Here is a 12,371-nt window from a genome sequence, read left to right as displayed (position 1 = left end):
AAATAATGTCTAAGAGATTCAATGTAAGCTTTTATGTAATCACATATATTAAAAATTACTTTTATCTAAAAGTGTTAATTAAATTATATATTAAATTTAATCAACTAATTATACAATAGAGAATAAAATAAATTTTATTGTAATTTTTTTTAATAAAATTAAAATTTATTTAAAATATAAAAATATTTTACTTCTTAAATTATGAAAAAATATTTTCAAACATCCAAAATCAAGAGAATATATTTTTTGCATATCAGTTTAATATGTATGTATGATCACTACAAGAAAGTTGAGCAATGAATCATTTTATTTTATTTTTTAAATACAAGAAAGTTGAGCAATGAAAATTTTGATTTTTCCAAATCTAAATATTTGAAGCCGATCCGAAATAATTGAACTCAAACTAAAAATACCTAAACCCGACCTGAAGTACAAAAATATTTGAACGGGTTCTAGTTCCCTATATTGAAATACCCAAAAATTTGAAATATCCGATATAAACCTGAACGAGCGCGTATCTGAACGCTCACCCTAATGATATCAATATTCAAAACAAGCATACTATTAAATAATCACAAACTGTATGTGTCTCGCTATGGGATCATTCCGATTCATATATCTTTTGAACAGAAATCACAAACAGGAATAGTCCTGAAACTTTAGAGATTGTATACAATTTAGAACATATTTTGATAAAAATAAAGTTTATGAATTTGGAAATTTATATCTATATAATTTTCTTCAAAAAATTAGAGAGATAAACTAATGTTTTATAGATTTATGCCCAAAACTGGTTATAGTCACAAAATCACAGCTATGTGGAAAGCTTGAGTTTATGCCTTAGCTTAAACAATTAATATTTTAGTTTGATAATAGACGAGCTAACTACCTAATAACGCAAACTGGAAAACATTTTAAACTCGAATCAGATAATGTGATAATCGGTTCATTATATAATACTAAGTGTATTTCTCCTAAAATTGAACGAATCAACGAATAAAATATATTTAAAACTATATAAAAAATTTCATTTTTTCATTTTAAAATACAACCACGATAACTACAAAACATCCAGAAACTAAAGGAGAGTTCAATCATTTAGAGTTGATACATATTCTTAGAACGGAAAATACAAAGGTGGATATGCCTACACGCAATGTTCAGAAATAACCGGCTTTTCTCGTTTACATGGATGTGGAGTTACCGGTTTGATTTGCATAGTCCTAGCGGAGTCTGTCTATGTTTCTGGAAAAAAAACTACGAACACCACATTTCTAAAGTATTTTTAACTAGCAACAAGATTGCTTACACTACAAGCAACAAGAGAGAGAGAACACTTATGGATGATGGCCTGGTGACTTTGTTTGGACAAGAATTTGGTATGGAATTCGCTAATTTCACGATTAAAATGGTCATTTTTTGTTATTAAACAATTTTAGAATATCAGTACTTGTTGTATCACATGATTTAATTGAATAAATTTTAAATTCATACTAACAAGTATTTCAACTAATATCTTAATTTAGTAATATTAATATATTAGCAATATTCAATTGTCCGATTAAATTTAATATTTTAAATAAATTTAAACCATAAATACACAAACATTTGTCAAAAGAAATTTGAAAAAGTATCTCAAAATATATTTTCCGAAAATATCCATTAAAAACTCTTCTAATCTCTTTTACTTTTTCTCTTTTTATTTTTATTGGTAAATACTCATTGAACAACTGACATTGAGATTGCTCTAATAACTATACTCTAAGAAACATCAACATGTAAAGTTGAATAGAAGTTAAATTGTATACTACAATTCATGTCAAATAGTACTTGTACATGTTGCTATCTTAATACTTTTACATGGTTTAATCCGAATTCGGTGTAATACACAAATTCGAGGTGAGTCAGATTGAAAGACATATCTAACAAAAAAATTCTTTTTTCTGCGCCGGCTTCTTTTTCCTTGCGAATTTTTCATTCTTTGCTGACTTTCCATTTATCAAATGGGCTGATTAGAATTTAGAAAGGGCTTTGAGAAGGATGATAAACCTATCTACAACATACATTTTCATCTTTTAGAAGTCCAAACAAGAATAACTATACTTTTAAAAACATCAACTTTTCAGCCCGTAGATGATTAGAGCAAGTACAAAGAAAGAGGAGTTGTCTGCAGAGAGGTGCAGAGAAGTGATTAGATACTAAGTTCTACACCTGTCGTCTGTTTGTTGGATTTTGTATTTACAGAAAATTAAAATATAATTTTTTTATTAAAATATTAATTCTTTTATTTTTTCAGAACCTTTGGCAGGTTTTTACCGATGGGGCTGCCCTCACTCAACAGTGAACCAATAAAGTTTTTTTTATCTGGGGTCATAAATACAAAGAATATAATAAAAATAATGGTCATTGAAGGAGTTGAACCTGTGTCTATGGGTTTCATCTACCACTTTTTAAACCCAAAATACCATAGTCAACTAGCGTACATTGCTTAAAATTTTGGTTTATATTATATTTGTAGTATCAAGTGACCCCACATCACCACGCGTGGGTCCGCCCCTGGTTACACTGATCACTTAATACATTATCTAACTCTTGTTTTAGAGCTGACTATTATATTTTATTTTATTATATGAGAAAAATCCAAACATTTTTCAGAAAACACAATGCAAATAATCGCCACGAAGAGCCTTACGGTCATTTGGCCGTATTAGAACATGTACAACGGGGGTTTTTAATAAATCCTAGAGTACAAATCCTTCACTATTAACCATATAATATTAATATTAAACTCATATTGCTTCAGGATCAATCCTTTCCTAAGGATTTTTTTGCGTGAATCCTTGTTGACGTGGCAGTTGAGTTTTGTCTATCGCGTGAAGGGTTTCCCGTGTTCGTGTCATTTGTAGTGGAGAGGAGAAAAAAAAAAAAAGTTTGTCTCTGCGATTGACGATTCGCTCTCTCCGGGTAGGATTGATGAATCGACGGGTTGTTATGTTCTTTCTCCTCTGATTCTTTGGATTTACATAGGGTTTCATGTGGTTTTCTTCGCAAATTAGGTTACGGAATTATGGATTAGGGTTTTCAATCGAATCGGGTTTCATCACAATAAATATTTCAATTTAATAAATAAATATTTCAATTTAACATGTTTTAATTTTTTTGAAAAAAATTAAAAATATTTTCAAATTTATTATTTTTTTATTCTTAAAGATTCCTAATGAATAACACCATTGGACATACTTATTTGATTAGAATCTTTAACTATTTTGAAAAAAATAATAATAATATAATATACCTAAACATTCCAAAGGTGAGTACACCATTGGAGATGCCCATAGAGGTTAGTTGCAACATGATACTACTGAGAGTTTCAACTAGCATTTGGCGCTTGCGTAAACACTCCACTAAAAAGAGGAGCTAGTTGATTGCTCTTATAATGGAGGGAATAAAAAAACTAAATGCAGGCAAACAAAATATGAGACCATGACTGTATCTACACGACTAAGCTTCAACATTAATGTTAACATTTTTCCTTTTGGTAACGAATGTAAAAAGAAACATTATACCTTCTTTTCTTTTTGTTCTAAAATACCATACTTTTTTTTTGCTAAGAAAATACCATACTTATATTACCTCAATTTGGGTATTTGTGGGATACCAGTTGATTTAATACTTTACGAGACTTCATTGATGTAATGTGAAAGTTATATATTTATGTTGATCTAAGCCCAAATCAGAGCTCATGAAAATGTCTTAATCTAATAAGAAAAACACGTGATGAAACATTTAGTGATTTACAAGTGTCGTAAGATCTTACTAACCCTTAAATACGTATGACCTGTTTTTGCGTAGCATAAAAAAAAAGCCAGAGAGCGCGCGAGAGCGAACGTTCCGTTGATCATGTGCCTCTTTGAACTCGAAGCTCTTTAAATACAAAATCGAGTGCTCCACTTCGAACAAACATTAAAACAAAGACAAAATAAAGGAAAAATGGTGTCTCTTTTCTCAGTTGTTTTGACTTTTATTGCTATTATACTCATCCCTGGTCTCTTCATCTCTAGGCGTCTAAGTGTTCCTTTCTCCATAAGAAACATCCTCAGATTCATTAAACTTGCAGCTTCTCAGAACGATGACGAGGGAGAGAGGAACGAGAAACGGTAGTCTGCTTTTGTTTAATCATATATAGTTTTTACGTGTTAAGCTCCTTGCAAGCTTATCTTCCTTATAACATGCAATTTGAAAGAACCAAAAAGACAAACGGACAGGGTTATCTTCATAATGTTGAATAAGCGGGTCCCACTGACTTCTAACTATATATTAGTCTTATTAGGTGATTCCTCTTCAAAATATGATGTACCGGCGTTACTCAACTGGGGATCTCTAACTTTCTACTAGAAATATGCATGTCTTTTTATATTATAAGCCTTGAACTTTGTTTGTTCTTAACTATTGTGTAGTGGTACAATGGGAGAGAAAGAGAAACGAGGGGGATTGCCAAAGCATGTGGCGATTATACTGGACGGAAACAGACGTTGGGCGCAGAAACGAGGAGTCGGGACATCGGATGGTCACAAGGCCGGAGCGAGGAGGGTTATAGAGAATGCTAAGGACTGTTTCGCTATGGGGATAAACACTGTCTCACTCTTTGCTTTCTCCACTGAAAATTGGGCAAGACCCGAGGTGGTGATGAAAAGAGGAGATAACTTTTGCAACACGTTTCCAAGAGTTTCTTATATTTTGTTTATTTTGATTTTTTTAAAATGATTAACCAGGATGAAGTTAACGGCCTGATGTCCTTGTTTGAGGAAAACTTTAGGTCTGAGCTGCCTTTCTTCCAAAGGTACCCACCATATAGTTTAGATCCTTTAAGAAAAACATTACGTAGAGTTTTAGTTTTAGTTTCTAGGTTTGAATTACTTGAGGAAAACCAAAAATAAAATAGATTTGTTGATAAAAAGTTCTATAATAAAAGCTAGCATAAGACGAGAACAAATTCTTCACAAAAAATGGATAATACTATGAGTTTTCTTTTAAAATAAAAAACTAAAACTGAAATTGTTGTCATTTCAACACCATGATGTTTTTATTTTTTTTATTTTTTTATATAGAGATAAAATCAAGATCTCGGTTATTGGAAACCGGACGAAAATCCCCCGGTCACTTCTAAGTTTGATAAGAGAAACAGAGGAAGCTACAAAGAGTTATGAAGGGAAGCATCTCATTTTAGCAATAGACTATAGTGGAAAATTTGATATACTGCAAGCGTGCAAAAGTCTAGCCGAAAAGGCTAAAAATGGGGTGATCCAAGTAGAAGACATTGACGAGAGTGTGATAGATAAAGAGTTGATGACAAACTGTAGCGAGTTTCCAAATCCTGACCTATTGATCAGAACGAGTGGAGAGCAAAGGATTAGTAACTTCTTCTTATGGCAATCTGCTTACACTGAGCTCTACTTTCCTAACATTCTATGGCCTGACTTTGGTGAGGCTGAGTATCTTCAGGCTTTGACTTGGTATCAGCAAAGGCAGAGGCGATTCGGTCGACGAGTTTAAACTTTGTATTTCATTTCTCACAAATAAAATGCACTTGTTTGCAATAATTTGCCTTTTGCTTTTGTGTATTATTGTTCTTTGATTCTCACACGCATGTATAAGTTGTTAGTAACATCGTTCTCTTGTGACACAAGAAACTGGAATATCTCAAAAGGTCTAGTTCTTGAGGTATAAAACGTCCATTATTACACATCATATACAGTTTTTATTACACCAATGAAAAAGAAACTCAAGATTTACGACCACCGAAGCGTCGCTGTCTCTGCTGAAACGACATCAATGCTTCAACAAAACCGTTCCTCCCAAAATCAGGCCAGAGCTCTTGAGCAAAGAAGAGTGTAAGCCAACTGCCACAACAAGAAGTTACTCACTCTTAGCTCACCACTCGTTCGTATCAGCAGATCCGGGTAAGGAAACTCAGTAACGTTCGTCTCAAGCTCTTGCTCGATCAGTCCCTCGTCTATCTCCTCAACATCGATCTCACCGTCTTTCACTCTCTGTGCAATGCCTCTACACGCTTGTACAACATCGTACTTCCCGCTGTAACCAACTGCTACGATTAGCTGAAGCCTCGTGTTGTTCTTTGTGACTTCCTCAACTTCGTTTATAACTTCTAAAAGAGATTTCGGAAGTTTAGATGAGTCTCCAATGATAGAGATCCGAACATTGTTCCTACACTCAAGAAGATTATAGCAGACTTGTGACTTCCCGATGTTAATAATGGGTTTTTACCCATAGGGTACCCGAAGCCCGGTTGAAATTTGAAACCCAAAACCCGTACTTTTAGATTTTAAAACTCGCGGGTTTTTGTTGGGCGGGTCTTGTTTTGTTTATTACCCTATCGGGTTTACACTGTCGGGCTTCGGGTACCCGATGGGTTTTTTTTTTTTTAAAGTTAACCGAAACAACGTCGTTTTTGTTGTAAACTTAAGGATTTAGAACCGTAAGTTTCTGTATATTATTAATGAATAAGTGTTCCCTTTATATAGGGGTTACAAGAGAGATAAATGGAAATACAATAATAGGAAAGATGACAAATCATAAACTTAAGCGAATTAGGAAATAGGCAAGTTGTAGCCGCCTCTCTCTCTCTAGGTTTGGGCCGTCTCTCTCTGTAAGTGTATGGGCCGGTTATGGACCGGGCCGGTTATGGACCGGGCCGGTTATGGACCGGGCCGGTTATGGACATCCACCAATTGATTTATAACACTCCCCCTTGGATGCCATAACCATACAGGGATTGTAATACGCTTAATGTTGCTTCATTAAAACTTTATCAGGAAACCCAGTGGGACAAAACCATGATGAAGGAAAGAGAGTACAACACGTACTACTCCCCCTGATGTGAACCTCAGTGGAGGTCCTTTATCCTATGCATCCCAATCTGATGTATGAGCTTCCTGAACGTGCAGGTAGGAAGTGCCTTGGTGAATAGGTCAACTGAATTGTCACTGGATCGTACTTGGACGACCTGGACCTCACCGGCTTTCTGAAGCTCGTGAGTAAAGAAGAACTTAGGCAATATGTGCTTCGTCCTATCACCTTTTATGTAACCGTCCTTGAGCTGAGCAATGCACGCAGCATTGTCCTCATACATCACAGTTGGCTTTTTGCACTCGCCCATCCCGCAATCAGCTCGAACGTGTTAGGTCATCGACCTCAACCAAACACACTCGCGGCTGGCCTCATGTATGGCCAAGATTTCCGAGTGATTAGATGAAGTGGCCGCGATGGTTTGTTTCATGGAACGCCATGATATGGCCGTACCTCCATGTGTAAAGACATATCTTGTCTGTGATCGAGCTTGATGTGGATCTGATAAATAACCAGCATCAGCAAAGCCAACTAAACCATCTTTGTTATGGTTAGTATAATATAGACCCAATTTTTTCGTTCCTTGCAGGTAACGAAGATCATGTTTGATCCCATTCCAATGCCTCTGGGTCGGACATGAGCTAAACCTAGATAGTAGATTCACGGCAAAGCTTATATCAGGCCGTGTGTGAGTTGCCAAGTACATTAAAGCTCTTATGGCACTGAGATATGGCATTTCGGGACCTATGTCATCTTCATCGTCCATCTTGGGACGGAATGGGTCAGTGTCCAGGCCGAGAGACCTCACGACCATGGGACTGGTCAGAGAATGGCAATCAACCATATTGAATCTCTTGAGTACCTTTTCAGTGTATGCCATATGATTCACAAGGATCCCATCATTTATTTACTCAAGTTGTAATCCCAAACATAATTTTATGTTGACAATAATATAATTAATTAAGATTTAAATTTTAACTTGTTAAAATAAAAATTTTTAAGCTAATTTATTTACCTCTCATATTGAAGAACATCTTCGCAGTTGGTGAGCAAATGTGTTTGCAAATGACTGCGCTCCTGCTCGGTAAGTCGACGGTCCTTTGGTTTTCCGCTAAGTCATCCAACATCTGTGAAGATGTCTGGAACCGTAACATGATATGTTGCCCGTTCGCCTCTATCATCATGCCGAGCAGGTCTTCTGTTTTTGTTCTGCACTTCTGCTGGAAAGTAGAATTCGGCAAAGTTTAAAGTTTCTGAATTTATCATCTGTGCGATTATAGAACCTTCCACCCTACTATAATTTTTCACCATCTTCTTCAAATGGTACATATAGCACTCATACAAATACATCCATCTATACTGCACATGACCACCAAGTTTCAATTCTCTTGCCAGGTGAATAATAAGATGCTCCATAACATCAAAAAATGATTGAGGAAATATCTTCTCAAGGTTGCACTGAATCACGGCTATGTTAGTCTTCAAATTTTCAATACCTTCAAGAGTCACTGATCTCGTGCATAAATCGCGGAAGAAAGCACTAATCCCTGCAATTGCTTCATGAATATTTCGTGGTAATAGTTCCTTGAAGGCAAACGGAAAGAGGCGCTGCATCATTACATGGCAATCGTGACTCTTTAAGCCGATAAACTTTCCTTCCTTTCTGTCGACACAGTTACGCAAATTAGATGAGTAACCGTCTGGAAATTCCACATCGTTTGAAATCCAATCAAAGAACGCATCTTTTCCCTCTGCATCAAGTCGATATATGGGAAAAGGAGCCCTACCATTCTCATCAACATGAAGTTCTGAACGAGCACATATATCGACTAAATCCAGTCTTGACTTCAAATTATTCTTTGTTTTACCTTAAACGTTAAGGATCGTGTTCATGAGATTGTCAAAAAAGTTCTTCTCAATATGCATGACATCTAAATTATGTCTCAGCAGATGATCCTTCCAGTATGGCAGATCCCAGAAAATACTCTTTTGTGCCAGTTATGTAGTTCTCCAACAGCATCTACCGGATAATGCACATGTCCACCTTGGTCTGGCGTCCTTTCTGCACCAAAATATCTTAGTTGTGTCGACAAATCTGCCCCACAAATTTCCGGAGGTGGACTGTCAAACACCCTCTTGTTCTTCGTAAACAATTTCCTACTCCTACGATATGGATGATCAGGTGGTAGGAATCTCCTGTGACAGTCAAACCAACACGTTTTCCTTCCGTGTTTAGTTGGAAAGCATCAGTGTTATCTTGACAATATGGACATGATAGCCTTCCATGCGTTGTCCTTCCAGATAACATACCATATGCTGGAAAATCACTTATTGTCCACATAAGTACTGCCCGCATTTGAAAGTTTTATTTACATGAAACATCGTATGTTTCAGCACCTTGAGCCCATAGTTGTTGTAACTCATATATTAGTGGCTGAAGAAACACATCAAGTGATCTCTTAGGATGCTCTGGTCCGGGAACGAGAATGGAGAGAAACAAAAACTCTCGCCGCAAGCACAAGTTTGGCGGTAAGTTGTATGGTGTAAGAATGACTGGCCATAGAGAATACTGTCTTCCACTCTTGCCAAACGGGCTGAAACCATCAGTACATAATCCAAGGTAGACATTTCTTCTCTCATACGCAAAGCCGGGATATGTTGATTGGAAATGCTTCCACGCTTTTGCATCTGAAGGATGTCTAATCTCACCATTTGTTGAATGCTCCGCATGCCATCTATTGGTTGCGCTGTGCGTTCAGACTGATACAACCTCTGCAACCTTTCCGTCAAAGGCAAATACCACATCCTTTTAAATGGCACATGTTCTCTTCCACTCGTATCTTTATAACGAGCATATCCACAAAATTTGCATGTAACCCGCTGTTCATCCGCCCTCCAATAAATCATGCAGTTATCGCTACATACATCTATTACCTGATACGATAAACCAAGACCAGCTACCAGTTTCTGAACCTCGTAGTATGAACCAGGGGCTACATTATCCTCAGGTAGAATACCTTTTACAAAATCAGCAATCGCATCCATACAGTCTTCAGCCAAATTATAATCTGTTTTAATGTCCATCAGTCTTGTTGCAGATGATAAAGCTGAATGATCATCTCTGCAACCTACGTACAAGAGTTACTTTCCAGCATCCAGCATATCATAAAATCTCATAGCTTCTGCATTGGGTAAATCTTCCCCTCTAAAATGATCAGTTACCATCTGCTCAGTACCTACACCATAATCTACATCCATTCTAAATGGTTCTTCTAACCTAACCGCAGGCTGAGGTTCGCTAGTACTACCATATTCATAATCAGTTTCTTCATGATGATACCAAATTTTGTAACTTTGTGTAAACCCATTCAAATATAGATGAGTCCAAACATCCCACTCTTTAATAATCTTTATGTTTTTATAATTAGAGAAAAGACATCGTAACATACTCGTTTCTGCTTCCGGTTGTCGTTGAACTAACCCCATGAATTCGGTTATACCTCGTTGGTATTCTTCCGTAAGCAATCTCGTGTTCGGATTCAAATTAGGTCGATCGATCCAAGAACGATAATAATTTGAAGAAGACATGCTTTTTTCAATCAAATTCGTGTGTAAATATAGTATGTTAGAGGATGAAGAAATGGAGTGAACGAAGAGGTTGGGGGGTGCGGGTATTTATAGATGAAATGCTGCCGACAGTACCGAGGAAATTCCGACGGAATCCCGACGGCAACGGCTCTTTCCTCGGAATTTCTTCGGAATTTTTTAAATCCCCCAACGGCTCTCTAACGGCTATAATATATCCTCGGATATTCGTCGGTCTTTTCCGAGGAATATGATTTCCTCGGTATTTCATCGGTATATTCCGAGGAAACCCAAATTTTGGGTTTTCTCAAAATTTCCTTGGAAAATCGTCGGAATATTCCGAGGATCTCATTTTCCGTCATAATGTCCGTCAGAATTACGCTGTTTTCTTGTAGTGTCAATTGATTCCAGAGATCTAGTGGATTCTCAATGGTTAAGTATTGATCCTTGAGACTCTCAGCTAGATGATGACGAATGATCAAGATGACTCTGTAAAGATCCTTTTCATTGGCATTATTCTTTTCGGTGATACACTCACCGAGTCCCTTGGATTTCAGGATGGTCTTAGCATCGAGCGCCCACTGAAGGTAATTGTCTCCCGATAGATTTAGGACAGCGAAATCAAGGTTGTTGATTTTCGACATCTGAAGTTATAGATTAATATTTTTAGATCTTTTAGGAATAGTTTTTAATGTTTAAACGATTAGAGTTTTATGTTCAAACAATCAAACAGGCCTTCACAGCCAAGATCTATGCCTCACGGCCAATGAGCAAGCCACACGGCCATGGATGCAAACTAGTTCGTTTTTATGCATTTAGTTTGTCGTGTAATTGCAATCCTAACATGGTTTGTTTCTATCAGTTCATGATGCAATCAAAAAAAGCAAACCTATCGGCCAAGCAAAGATCAAGCCACACGGCTATTTGATTCAATTCAACACCATTCCTAGAATAAGTTCTAAGTGTAATTACAATCAATCAATGTGATTAAGTTATGGTATGAATGCAACAAGGCCACACGGACACGAGTATGATCAAGTCTAAAACAGTTTAACCTAATATGTAATTTCAGATTTTGATTTTAAAAATAATCTAAACTAGGTCATTAGGGTTTTAGTTTAAACAAACCAAACAATCAGATTCGAGTTTGAACAATCCTAACAACAATTCTAAGTGATCAAATCAACCAATCAATGTTCAATTTCAAACAATTAAAATCGATTTTCAGAATTAGGGTTTTAGTGTTTCGATTTTATTAACAAGCAATTTCAATTTCAGGATGATCAAATTCAATCTCAATCAATCAATCAATCAGTTTTAATTAATCAATAGTTTTCGAAATAGGGTTTAGGGATTTCGAAAATTTGATCTTAGATCAAAGGGATTTGATTTGAGATTCAAAACCTTTAAGGTTCTGATTTTAATTGATCAATGGATCAATCTCGATTTTTAGGGTTTGGGGATCGAACTTATAGAGCTTAGATTTACTCGCTTAGGGATTGATCTATTATCCTATGACTTTCATCTTAGAGATTATATTTTAGGGTTTCATTCTTTACAATAAACCAAATTCGATTCATTATGTTCTTATAATTCGAAATACCTTTAGTTTAGTTGTTTGTAGAAACCGGACCACCAAGAATGAACCTCGAGCTTAGACACGATCGGGATGTGAGCTGGCTGGGACGCGAGCTGCTTCTATCGGATCGCGAGCGCCTCTGATGGGAACAGGAGCTGTTGCTGGCAGATCGCGAGCTGTCCTTGATGTAGGATGGAGCTGAGTTCGTCTAGGATCAGGAACGCCTTGGGGCTGGAGCTGGTCAGGTGGACACTAGCTGGAACGGAGCCGCGAACGGATTAGGGTTCGTCGGTATCGTCGGGTTCGGATTAGGGTTCCAAAGCAAATTGGCGCGCACTGT

General features: G+C 36.6%; 1 protein-coding gene across 1 annotated transcript; it reads left to right on the top strand.

The window, feature by feature from the left end:
• The first annotated feature begins 2,927 nt into the window (after positions 1–2,927).
• Positions 2,928–5,777, top strand: LOC106440565 (dehydrodolichyl diphosphate synthase 5-like). The gene is made up of 4 exons (XM_013882267.3): positions 2,928–4,157; positions 4,458–4,680; positions 4,773–4,840; positions 5,109–5,777. The coding sequence occupies exons 1-4, from the start codon at positions 3,991–3,993 to the stop codon at positions 5,551–5,553; spliced, it is 903 nt and encodes a 300-aa protein (XP_013737721.2). The 5' UTR covers positions 2,928–3,990; the 3' UTR covers positions 5,554–5,777.
• The last annotated feature ends 6,594 nt before the right edge of the window (positions 5,778–12,371 follow it).

This window comes from Brassica napus, chromosome C9 (assembly GCF_020379485.1).
Source record: "Brassica napus cultivar Da-Ae chromosome C9, Da-Ae, whole genome shotgun sequence".
Taxonomy (NCBI): Eukaryota; Viridiplantae; Streptophyta; class Magnoliopsida; order Brassicales; family Brassicaceae; genus Brassica; species Brassica napus.
Note: the sequence above shows the minus strand (reverse complement) of the source record. Positions and strands in the feature narration are given on the sequence as shown.

Bases quoted from the DNA above. Each gene is read 5' to 3' on its own strand.
- LOC106440565 (XM_013882267.3), top strand. From the start codon at position 3,991: ATGGTGTCTCTTTTCTCAGTTGTTTTGACTTTTATTGCTATTATACTC. The intron at 4,158-4,457 runs GTAGTCTGCTTT...ACTATTGTGTAG, and splicing joins GGAGAGAGGAACGAGAAACG to TGGTACAATGGGAGAGAAAG. The intron at 4,681-4,772 runs GTGGTGATGAAA...ATGATTAACCAG, and splicing joins AAAATTGGGCAAGACCCGAG to GATGAAGTTAACGGCCTGAT.